Source organism: Carassius auratus, chromosome 40 (genome assembly GCF_003368295.1).
Source record: "Carassius auratus strain Wakin chromosome 40, ASM336829v1, whole genome shotgun sequence".
Lineage (NCBI taxonomy): Eukaryota > Metazoa > Chordata > Actinopteri > Cypriniformes > Cyprinidae > Carassius > Carassius auratus.
In genome coordinates, this window is record NC_039282.1 from 13,206,860 (window position 1) to 13,219,231 (window position 12,372).

At 35.9% G+C, this 12,372-nt stretch overlaps 1 protein-coding gene and 1 pseudogene across 1 annotated transcript; both read left to right on the top strand.

Annotated features, from left to right (window-relative positions):
- The first annotated feature begins 4,986 nt into the window (after positions 1–4,986).
- On the top strand, positions 4,987–5,925 carry LOC113058922 (olfactory receptor 52E4-like). The gene has a single exon (XM_026227178.1). The coding sequence runs from the start codon at positions 4,987–4,989 to the stop codon at positions 5,923–5,925; it is 939 nt and encodes a 312-aa protein (XP_026082963.1).
- A 3,851-nt stretch (positions 5,926–9,776) lies between these two features.
- On the top strand, positions 9,777–10,413 carry LOC113058923 (olfactory receptor 1L4-like; annotated as a pseudogene).
- Positions 10,414–12,372: the final 1,959 nt, after the last annotated feature.

Sequence of the window (12,372 nt, forward strand, 5' to 3'; positions counted from 1 at the left end):
AAATAAATTTACATTTTAAAATAAATTAAATAAAAGCCATGCTCCACTGCACCAATCACATTCACCTGATAGCAATCACACCATGCACCTGAGACCACACACAGCACAATCATCAGACATGCTTTATAAGCATCGGACTTCCCCTCATACAGCCGAGTATTGTTCTGCACATATCCCTATCCTAGCGATAGTTGTGATACCAAGCCATTCTGTGTTTGTTTTCATAGTCTTGTTTCAGCTTCTAGTTTTCAAAGTCTTATCTCAGTTTATAGTTTTCATAGTTTAGTCTTTTTCGTGCCTTGTCCTGTTTCTTGTTTTTTGACCCTTTGCTCTGTATTCTGGATCACCCCTCTTGTTCAGCCCTCTGGATATGGTTCATTCATCGAAGACCCATGCTTGCCTTAGGGATATTCTTTGTCTTGCCCTCTATAGACCTGTTTGCCAGTGTTTGACCCTCTGTGTAATAAAAGCTCACAATTGGATCTGCACCTCTCATGACTCGTCAGTCCCGTTACAGAATACTCGGCCACACAAGGATCCAGCAGCTGTTCAGGTGAACACTGGCCAGGTATGGACACTATACAAAAATACTATTCGCCACTAAGCAATGCCCACGATCACTGGATAACCATATTAGAGAGTTTTTAGTCATTGCATACTATTCTGAGTTACAGAACATTATTTTGATAAATAATGAGATTTTCTGCGATGGCACCTCTTCAATCTCAATCTAGCTTCCCCCTGGCCATGGGGTCTTATGGCAAAAATGAAACCCTAAATTGGACAAAAACACTCCTGCACAAATAAATTAAGTCTATTGCTGAATAAGACTACGTTCACACTGCAGGCTGAAATGACCCAATTCCGACACTTCACTGATACGCTACAAACGTCATAATTCTGCGTTGAGGTAGGCGGGAACGAGAAGAGCCACTCACATCAGTATCCCACCACTCCTGGCTGCGACTCCGCACCCACACGTTTCTCTGTACCGACGTTGCTAACACTCTGCTCCACAAAACACCTTGGCCAAAAACCTTGCTCTCCTCCTTTTTAATTTTCTTCTTAAAACAAGAAGATTGTAATTGTGCTGGCTCCGTTGGGAAAATAACTTTAATATTGCAAAAAGAGCTCCGCTGTTGACTACACTGTTGTTGACATCCATGTTTAACGTTAGCTACTTCCGCAGACAACGAGTGACCTCGTTCACCGTTGAGTACTCTTCTGCGCATGCGGGTCACTTCTGGGCAATTTCACGTTCACACAGGAGATCACAAAAGGTCGCCTTTAATTGGAAATGTGAACGGCCTTGCAAAAAAAATCTAATTTAAAAAAAAATTGGAATTTAGCATTAAGCCCTGCAGTGTGAACGTAGCCTAAGTGTCGATTGCGGCATTAGATTAAGATCTGCTAATGTTGCACCGTATTTCATTTTAGCCATTTTTACAGTTTTGCGCATTATAACAAATCCCACACTATTCTGTTTAGTTTAGGAATGCAATGGCCAATCGTGCGTTCGCTGACTAAAAACCGAACCTTAGCGAATTCTCTCGTCATGAACAACAAATCGCAGATGTACGTACAATGTAAGTAAGAGATTCATTTTGCAGTGTAGACCACTTAAGTGATTATAAGGACAGATAGTTTTGGACAGAGTGCTTAATCTCGCGATATATCAAAGTTAGTGATCATGTCACTCTCTCTAGGCTATGCAATTTATTTGCTGTTTGAATAACTGTGAAAAGGAAACATTATATAATTATAAATTTCTAATGTTTTAATTAAATTGTAATCATGTTAAATACAAATTCAGTCTCATTAAACATATTTTATTAACATATATGAAACCCATGCCTGGTTCTTGCCTTAAAAGATGATGTTTGTATTTAATACATTTTGGCTGCTTTTAGCTTTACCCTGGAGTCGAGCAGAGCCTCGTCACAAAATGACGGACACAACAACACCCCGTCAAGTCACCGTCGATCTTCCAGAGTCAAGTCTAGTCACTGTCAATCTTCCAGAGTCTCGTTACATCTCAGCTGAACTTCTAGAGGTTCATCACTTCACAGCTGATCTTCCAGAGACTCAACACGTCTTGTCTGTTGCACCCAGAGCCTGGAGGTCAGCTCTTTAGTATCCCAGACTGGCATTCAGCATGGAGGATCCACCACTGCTGTCAGTAAGAACAGCTGGTATCCCAAAACCATCACGCTCAACCCCTCCTGTGCAGGAACTGATTTCCCAGTCTGAAGTGCTTCCCATGATGGAGATTGTTTTATGTTGCATTTTGGCTGCGTACACCACAACTGAAACTCTAGAGGAGGTGGCGGCCAGGGCTATGTCATGATCACTGAACTTCCGTTAATTCACCACCAGAAGTCATCATCCACAACACACAATCTCACACTACACAATACACCCTGGACTACATTTCCCATGCTCCATTGCTGCAATCACATTCACCTGATAACAATCACACCATGCACCTTAGACCAATCACAGAACACACTTTATAATCAGTTGGACTTCTCCTCATACACGGCCGAGTATTGTTCTGCACATATGCCACTCCTAGTGATAGCTGCGATACCAAGCCATTCCTTGTTCGTTTTCATAGTCTTGTTTCGGTTTCTTTTTTTCTTTTGTTCGCTTTTTTACTAATGTGGTCCTCAAGATAAGTTAAAATGATGCAGAAGTACAATGAAAGTATCTGTCCTATCCTACCTACAGTATCCTAATGAAAGTCAAGTCACCTTTATTTATATAGAGCTTTAAACAAAATACATTGCGTCAAAGCAACTGGACAACATTCATTAGGAAAACAGTGTGTCAATAATGCAAAATTACAGTTGAAGGGTTGTGGTTGATCGAAAAATCATAATTATGTTATTAATAACTCACCCTCATATCGTTCCAAACCCGTAAGACCTCCGTTTATCTTTGGAACACAGTTTAAGATAATTTAGATCTAGTCTGAGAGCTCTCAGTCCCTCCATTGAAACTGTGTGTACGGTATACTGTCCATGTACAGAAAGGTAAGGAAAACATCATCAAATGTGACATCAGAGGGTCAGTTAGAATTTTTTGAAGCATCGAAAATACATTTTGGTACAAAAATAGCAAAAACTACGAATTTATTCGTCATCTTCTCTTCCGTGTCTGTTGTGAGAGAGTTCAAAACAAAGCAGTTTGTGATTCTGGTTCGCGAACGAATCATTCGATGTAACCGGATCTTTTTGAACCAGTTCACCAAATTAACTTTAATGTGGCTGACACTCCCTGCAAAATGAGCAAAATGAGTTAAAACAAACCAATATCCCAGAGTAATAAATTTACTCAAACAGCTCTGACTGAACTGCTGTGAAGAGAGAACTGAAGATGAACACCTAGCCGAGCCAGTTCAGGCTAATATTTAGCTAAATGATTTGCATGGTTTTATATGTTGCTGAATCACCTATGCTATATGTATCATAAATATTTTTAGACCTGGATAAATTTTCTTTGATGTAAAAACCATTACATCTGTAATGCTAAAATGTTACTTTGCCAAGCCAAAAACAGCTTTTAAAGTAAATTAGTGCCTTCCGTTCCCCCCATGTGTTTCTCCTTTTCACAGTCTAGAGATGATTTTAGAAATGATGGGTGGTTCCGAAATACAAGGTCACAGGACAGTAAAAGTGCACAGTAACCAAGAAACAGGCGGTCAACTTATCCCACTCTCCCATACTTCTGTTGAAGATGAGGTAGAAGCAGGCTCAGAGAATGAGGCACATTCTTATCAAAACATCTACAATAAAGTGTTAAATTACTACAGAGTATGCTATCTTCTCTTTTAATTGCAACTGGATAATTTGTATTAACAAGCACCCTCCCTCCTAGTGCCCTTTTTTTTGGTGTGAGCCACTGCCCCTCAAAATGTCTGTGCATGGCCATGCCAAAAAATATTTATTCATAGAAACCATGTTATATTTTTTAATCACTAGATTTAAACATAATGTAACAGCATGCATGATATCATGTATAGTTTTCTCCACAATTAAATACTCGAAGGCATTTTTTATTATTATTATTTTTCTTAATACCTTTCTTAATTTTTCTAAATCACATCTTTATGTAAGATGTGAAGAAAGTAATTTAATTATAATATATATTTATGGATGCAACATTAGTTTTGCAATGAACCTATTTAAATGTATGTATAGAACTACAAGACCGAATGACTGACTGACTGACAGATTGATTGATTAAGACTTTATCATATCACACCCCCCACACCCTACTCACCACTCTACCCCCCAACTCACCACTCCATCCATTCTCTAAACCACTTGTCCTATGTAGAGTCACAGGGACACCTATAACAACATAACAGGCCATTTGCATGCAAACTCCATTTCTGAGAACCCCCCAAATGTGAAAAGGGTCCATTAAAATATTTTTTTTTAAATGTATTATTATTATTATTATTTTATAGAAAACTATTTGGAGTACAGGCAATTCATTTCTTAATTTAAATTAGCACTAAATTACTTAATGCATCTGTAAAAGCAACATCAAAGATCTCCAACTATTCTTGCTATCTAGAAGATAGCGTACAATTCATGTTGTATTTCTGTTCTTCCATTGACTGAACTGATTACAAAAATGATTTGTTGATCTTGACAATGACATCATCATCAAGGATTTTCCCCTCGTGAGATTTATAATCCACACAGACTAATAACTCAAAGACAGCATAAAGGACCCAAGATGTAAGCATGGGCACAAGTTAGGAAAGGTTAGGACAGGTTGCTGCATGACTGCTTGGTCAATCAATCAAACATTAAATTACCGTCATGTTGCTGAAAGCAAATAACCATCACCATACCTTATGTAGAGCAGCAAAGGATTGTTGTAAGTATTTTAAATGTTTCACAATTACACAAAGTATACTTAATTGAGCTATATGTTCTATTTGCTCTTTTCTACTTTGTTTAGGACAATATCATGTCTTCAGCTGGCAACATCTACAATGTGTCATCTGATCTGTCTCTTCAGGGCTTCGATCTGTCCCCTGAACAGGCTATTGTTGCGTTTGTCTTTGCTGCTGTAAATTATATAATCATATTGTTCTGCAACTTCTTCCTCCTGTTCACTGTCATAACCAATAAGAGTCTTCATGAACCAATGTATATTCTCCTGTTAAATTTGCCCATTAACGATATAATAGGTTCTACATGCCTGTTCCCTCACATCATGCGGGAGCTCCTGTTTGACACCAAGACCATTCCGTTCTCCATCTGTATCACTCAGGCGTTCTTCATACATGTGTATGCCGTATCAACGGTCTTCATCTTGACTGCAATGGCATATGACAGATATGTCGCCATCTGCCAGCCAATGAGATACACTACCATTATGAGCAAAGTTCACCTCACAAAGATCATCTCTTTGGTTTGGCTTTCTAATTTGACACTTATGGCCATCCTTTTCATTCTCCTCCTGCGGTTGCCTCGCTGTAGGTCTTACCTTACCCATCCATATTGTGACAACCCTTCCCTCCTGCAACTGGTCTGTGCAGACATGACCATTAATAACATTTACGGACTTCTGATAACAGCTCTCTGTCAGGTGTTAACAGTGGGTCTGATTTTGTACACATACCTACGGATCCTCATAGCCTGTTTCCACAACAAAAGCTCTGACACAAGGAGTAAAGCTCTGCAGACATGTGGCACACATCTAGTTGTCTTTATCTTGTTTGAGTGTTTGGGTCTTTTCACCATCATCTCATACAGGATAAAAGATATTTCTCCTCACTTAAGAAAATTCATTGCGGTTGTTGCTATGATATTACCACCAACGATGAATCCTATTATATATGGATTGAGAACTAAAGAAATCAGAGTCAAAGGAATCAAATTTTTTCAACAAAAAAAGTTTTGACATCATGAACCAATAACACTGTGGTGTCATGCTAAATATTGTTTCTACACAATTTGCTTTGCAAAGTTTATCAGCTGTTCGCATTAATGTGACTTGTCAAATGTTTTTGTCAAAATTTCTTTGTAACACACACACGCACACACACACACACACACACACACACACACACACACACACACACACACACACACACACACACACACACACACACATGCACACACACACACACACACACACTGTTGTATCTACATTCAAAATGGTAAGTACAATATTAATGTGAGGGAATTTTTATGTGTGTACTTTTCTTTTGTAACCTGTATTTTGAATGTGTTGTGTTTTGTTCTAGTGTAAAAAAAAAAAAAAAAAAAAAAGTCCCGGTAATGAGCTGCTAGTTCTTTTTCTTACAGTGTATTATAGGCCTAGTTTATATTTTTTATTCTCCTGTTGACTACTGACTGTTCTCAGTGTCTGTGAATTGTGAACAGTTTTTTATTTGTATTTTTCTGACCTATGTGATTCATCTAATAAAAACCTGATTTGGTAAAATTAAAGACCTGTTCTTGTTAGACGAATTATTGATTAGTAATTTGATTATTGATTATCTTTTTCTCCTGCACTGAAATTAACACTTTAATTTTGGGAAAACCATAAAATGTATTTGGTTAATATGATTTCTTAACTTTAGAACCACAGAATACTAATTTAGCAGACTGTCACATATTATGATATATAATTTTCTGCTGGAGTTAATTTTCTTTAAATTTAAAGAAGGCCTGTATGCTATTGTAGATCATAACCACAAGATGGAAACCTAAACCAATTTTTGCATTGTTTCCAGTGGCAAGATATAAAAGAATATTGCGCCTTTTTTTTTTTTTCAAAGATGAATAATGAATACAAGCTTGGTCACATGTATACCAAAAATATTTATTCATAAAAACCATGTTTTTTATCCCTGGATTTAAACATAATGTAAAAGCATGTATGATATTATGGATAGTGTTCTCCACAATTAAATACTCACAGGCTAACTCACTTCTAAATTGCATCTTTATGTAAGACGTGAACAAATTAAGGAAATTATTATCACAATATATTTATGGATATAGAATTAGTTAACCTATTTAAATGTATGTAGAACTACAAGACTATCTGACTGACTGATTGATTAATTGATGCCTTAAGATTTTATCATATCACACCCCCCACTCACCACTCCACCTATTCTCTAAACCACTTGTCCTATGTAGGGTCACAGGGATGCCTATACCAACATATCAGGCCATAGGCATGCAAACTCCACACAGAATAGCCTCCTGACTTAAACAAGGGACATTCTTGGTATGATGCAACAGTGCTGTTTACTCAGCCACCATTCCACGTTTTATGTTCCCTGGACCCTTATTTTATTTGTATTTTTCTGTAGAAAATATTTTAGCTCTTCAAAGAATGTCTTACTCTTTAAACCATTTAGTGAGCAATTTAAAATAGGGCCTTATCTTATCCTAAATGTAGAAACAGCACAAGATGCAGGTGATCAGGGAATAAAGGAATCTAAACTATAGCAGGACCAAGCAGCTCAGAACACAAGAACACCACAAGAACACTAATTTCTAAAGCAGTGACTTGTAGATTCATATTGATACAGTATGTAAAATATATTTGTAACTATCAGAGGAAATACAAACCGACACTTTATGTTATGACTGACAGAGCAAAATGGTCCACACTCAGAAAAAAGAATCAATCTCTCACTAATGGAATACCCTAGTTAAGGTATAAATTAAAAGGTAAATTTTTGTACCTTATTTAACCCTTAATGACACATATTACTACCTTAAATGTACATATTAGTACTTTAAAGTACTAATACATATAAACAGATATAAAATACAACATAGAAGTGTACATATTTTGAAAGGGTACCATGCACCCGAATGGCAGATTTGTACTTTTTTTCCTCTGAGAGTGTAGCACGTTAAGGGCAATCTGTAAAGCATATTAAAACTACATTAATTTTTTACTTTAAAACATGGTTGGTTCTTGTGATTGTAAAACTTGTCATTAATGGTTTTGTTTTAATCATACTGTAATCATTCAGGGTGAATATTTTGGATTCATTTAAAGCAGTGAAATAATACAAGTCCTATACATGTAATTAAGGGATATGCATGAAGCACATTTATTACATGAGGATTTTGAATTTGAGTTTCATTTCATCTGTTTTTATCATAAACAGAATTGTGGGTGTAAGTGTACCAAAGCATTTTATAGTATTAGCAGTAATATTGACCCGCTTTACAATATAGGCCTAATGTACTGTGTAGAAATATATTATTGCACTGAAATTATTGTCAAATTATGGTTAAATGTATTGAATGAGTATTAGATATACATTTAATTATTGTTATTTTGGCTTTTAGTCCACAATACAGTATATACACACAGCTCAAACTGTTGTTAGGGACATTTGCATGCATTGTTCCAAGAGGTTGGTAAGCTTCTCTAACATGTCAGAATATATTCCATCAAACAATATGTTATGTCACAACAGACTCTTCTATTATTGGCTGTAAAAATACTGTCATCATGAGCTCATCTTATTACCTGGAGACCCATTAGTTGTTAGTCTTGCATGCCAACCTTTTGTATACTGTAGCAACCATAAGTAGTCATTAGTTTAATTAATGTACTTAGTTTAAATTAGTCATGTTTGTTTCTGGTGTCTCTACAGGGAATCACAGGTTTGTCAAAACAAGATAATGAGTCTCCTAGGGATATGCATGATCAATCAATGTAAATGTCAAACCTTAAAATGTCAAATTATCTGCAAAGGACTCAAGCAGATATAGTATGTAGAACATTTATTATTATTTCCTTAAAATATCTGAAAATTAAAAGAATGTTACAGGTGCCAATAGCCTTTTGCATACACTGCTAATTCTGCTCAGAGCAAACATTTTTGTTTTGAATTTGTATGCCTCTGTGAGTCGAAGGTGTATGGACCAACAAAAGCTTTATTTGGACATAATTAAACTAATTAAATACTAATGAAAAACTTTTTTTGTTAAATAAAAAGACTTCAGTCAAGATAATTATATTTTTGTTTGCACAACAGTGGTTAATTAGACCCATCAGAACCTGGTCATTAGTTCGGAAGTCCTTTAAAAATCTGTTTTTCTTTCACATGGCCCGGTTTCAATCCAAAGCAAGATTTCAAGAGAAATCAGTAGGTATTTTATTTGTTTGTACACTTAACTTCTATTTGCAATGAAGACTTCTAATATTTTTTTCACTTTTTTTCTATTACAATGTAAGACTGATTTTATACCAATGAGATGGAAAAATATTATAAGATTTCAGTGTTAGTTCAGTTCCTAAATCTGCCCAGGAATGTCATTGGCTTTTCAAAGTGTCTTTTCCTATTATTTAACGTGAAACTGAATCTTTTATGACTGGAAACCTCTTACTTGTTCAATAATCCTACTTTTTATTGGGGTTCAAATTATTTTTTCAGTTGCTTTCAGCAATGGAACAAATTCTTTTAATAAGGTGTTTTATTTAACTGCCTTTGGAAACCGACCGCAATTTGGAAAACAAAAACTACCTCATTTTGGCCTTGGCGATCATCTACTTCATCACCTTGCTGGGTAACCTTGTTCTTCTGGCTGTCGTCCTAATGAAGTCTAGCATACAGAGCACCAATTATCTTGCTGTATGTAATCTAGCCATTTTTGACATTTCAATGAATAGTGTTATTATTCCTCAGATGGTGCCTGTTTTTGTATTTAAGTTATGTTTCGTTTGGAGCATGTTTTTCCCAAATGTTCTTCATGCATTTTTTTGGTGACATGGAATCCTTCTCTCTTGCTCTTTTGGCTTATGACCGTCTGATTGCGATTTGCTGGCCTCTGCGTTACTCTACAATAAACACCAGCCTGAGGATGCTGCTCATAATAGCAGGGATTTGGTCTCTGGTTGTTCTGCTGGAGATGTTTCCTGTCATTTTTGCAGCCAGGCTCCCTTACTGTGGCTCCAGAGAGGTACAGAGCTGCTGTTGTGAACATGGCCCGGTCTATAAGTTGGCTTGTACAGACACTTCTTACGACCGACAACTGGCTACTGCTAAGACTGACTGCTTTGCTAGGCCCTTTGACCTTTATTATTTATTATTATATCACGGATTGCATCCATATCACAGCATTGGAAGGCCTTCCATACCTGTCTCACTCACCTGCTGCTGGTCCTCCTCTATTATATGCCTGTGTATGTATAGGGAGTCTGCATTTAATTCAATTACATTTTATTTAATTTTAATTTAATTTTGACCTTTACGCTGCAGTTCTGACTGTTTCAGTTACACTTCCCCCAATGCTGAACCCCATCATCTACAGCTTAAAGACTGATGAACTCAGAGACAAGATAGTCAAGCTTCTGGGAAAGCCAGAAATGGCACAACAGATCATTAAAAATGAGGCCTATGGTTAACAAGATCTTTGTCTATTCCCCCATAGTAGGAGATAAATCTTCTTTAATATTTCACATTATAATCCATGTTTAGCAAAATGCACTTATAAAATAATATTATATTTTAAAACCTATGGACTTATATAAGACCGAGTGACTGCATTGTGTACGATTTATGCTTTGTATTCATGGCATGTTACTTGCAAAAATATCAGATAATAAAAGTTTAGTTTGTCCTGATTGATACCATTGTAGCCATACGTTACACAGAATACATACAGTCCACCAGATGAGTTGGCAGTGTTTTTCAAGCATAAAGCTTCTTTTGCATATTCATGTGTTTCAAACCTGTCTGCGTTTGTAATTAAGAGGTTTTTATTTGTTTGTTTTTTTTGATTCAGCTATTCATTGTAAAACCCACTGTCCTTAGAAAACAGTTAAGACACTGACTATAATGAGATAAACACAGCAACGACAAGCACATTGAAAGTACTTCTATACAGTAATCAAATATGATTTTTATGCTATAATACATTTACTTTTTTTCATTACTTTTATTGTCTGCATTTTTGGAGGGGTTTCCAAATAAAATTAGCAGCAAAGAACACCAGTTGTCAACAATATTACAGAAACCGCAATAAACGATACACTTGAAAATAATAAGACTCACCAAAATATAAAGCAGTTTATTACAGTACATATTTTACTAAAGAATTATGTGTATGCAACGCTTTCCCACTAGATGGCAGAGAAACACAAGAAACACTCTTTCACTGCAGTTAGATTTCTCAACTCAACTAAATTTGATATATAAAGCACTTCCAACAACACATTCCAAAGCCTGGGAGATGCAACAGAGAAAGCCCGCTCACCTTTGCATTTAAAGTGAGTTCGAGGAACCATAAGGTTTAACTGATCATCTTCTAACAAAGACCAGCTAGATTGATACAGAAAAATTAAATCGGAAATGGACTCAGATGCTGAACCATGCAAAGGTTTAAAAACATACAGCAGCACAATCTTTATGTTTTTTTTTCAGGTTTGTAGGTGTCCAGGTACAGAACCTGAATAAGAAAATTTAAAATAGCACTGCATAGTCTTTACTGGAAAAACTAAATATACAGTCAAACCAAAATTTATTCAGACACCTTTAACATGTCTCACATTATCACTGTTTATTTGCTATAGAGGTGTATCTCAATAAATTAGAAAGTCGTAGAAAAGTTCATTTATTTCAGTAATTCAACTCAAATTGTGAAACTTTTAAAGTATTAAATTAAATGCAAACAGACTGAAGCAGTTTAACTTTTTGGTTCTTTTAATTGTGATGAATTTGGCTCACATTTAACAAAAACCCACCAATCATTTTGTTGAGCCCACAGACCACTCTTTGTCATAAATTCCTGCAGCTGCTTCATAGTTGCTTTAGGCCTGTTGGTCAGTTTCCTCCTGGCTCTTTCATCCAGTATGCAGTGACGTCCTGACCATGAAGGGTCTGTGTTGTACCAAATACCTTCCACTTCTCAATAATAGACATTAATAAAGCCTTTTTTTTCATTTTATTTTTTTTATATATCTTCTGACTTGTGTATACCCATAATTTTATCTTGGAGATTTTTTGACAGTGCCTTGCCAATTATAATAGACTTTTGCTTCAGCTGCATTGCTAAGAACTCCAGAAAATCTCTTTCATGCTGAGCTAAAAAAAGAAAAGAAGAAGAAGAAGAAGAAGACCACAGCTGAAAGTCAAATGGCTTTGTGCCATTTATAATGTGATTATCTACACCTAATTAAGTTTACAAGTAATATTTTTAACTTTTTTACTTTTACTTTTTTACAATTTTTTTATTTTTTTATTTAGTTATATCTTTCATTTGGATGTTATAAGTTGCACTGAGTAAATACATATTTTAAAGGGGGCTGATTCTTTTCTATACCCACTGTATTCCTCACATCCTCGTGGAAATTCTGCAATATTTC

Excerpts from the sequence above, each read along its gene's own strand:
- LOC113058922 (XM_026227178.1), top strand. The coding sequence starts at position 4,987 with ATGTCTTCAGCTGGCAACATCTACAATGTGTCATCTGATCTGTCTCTT.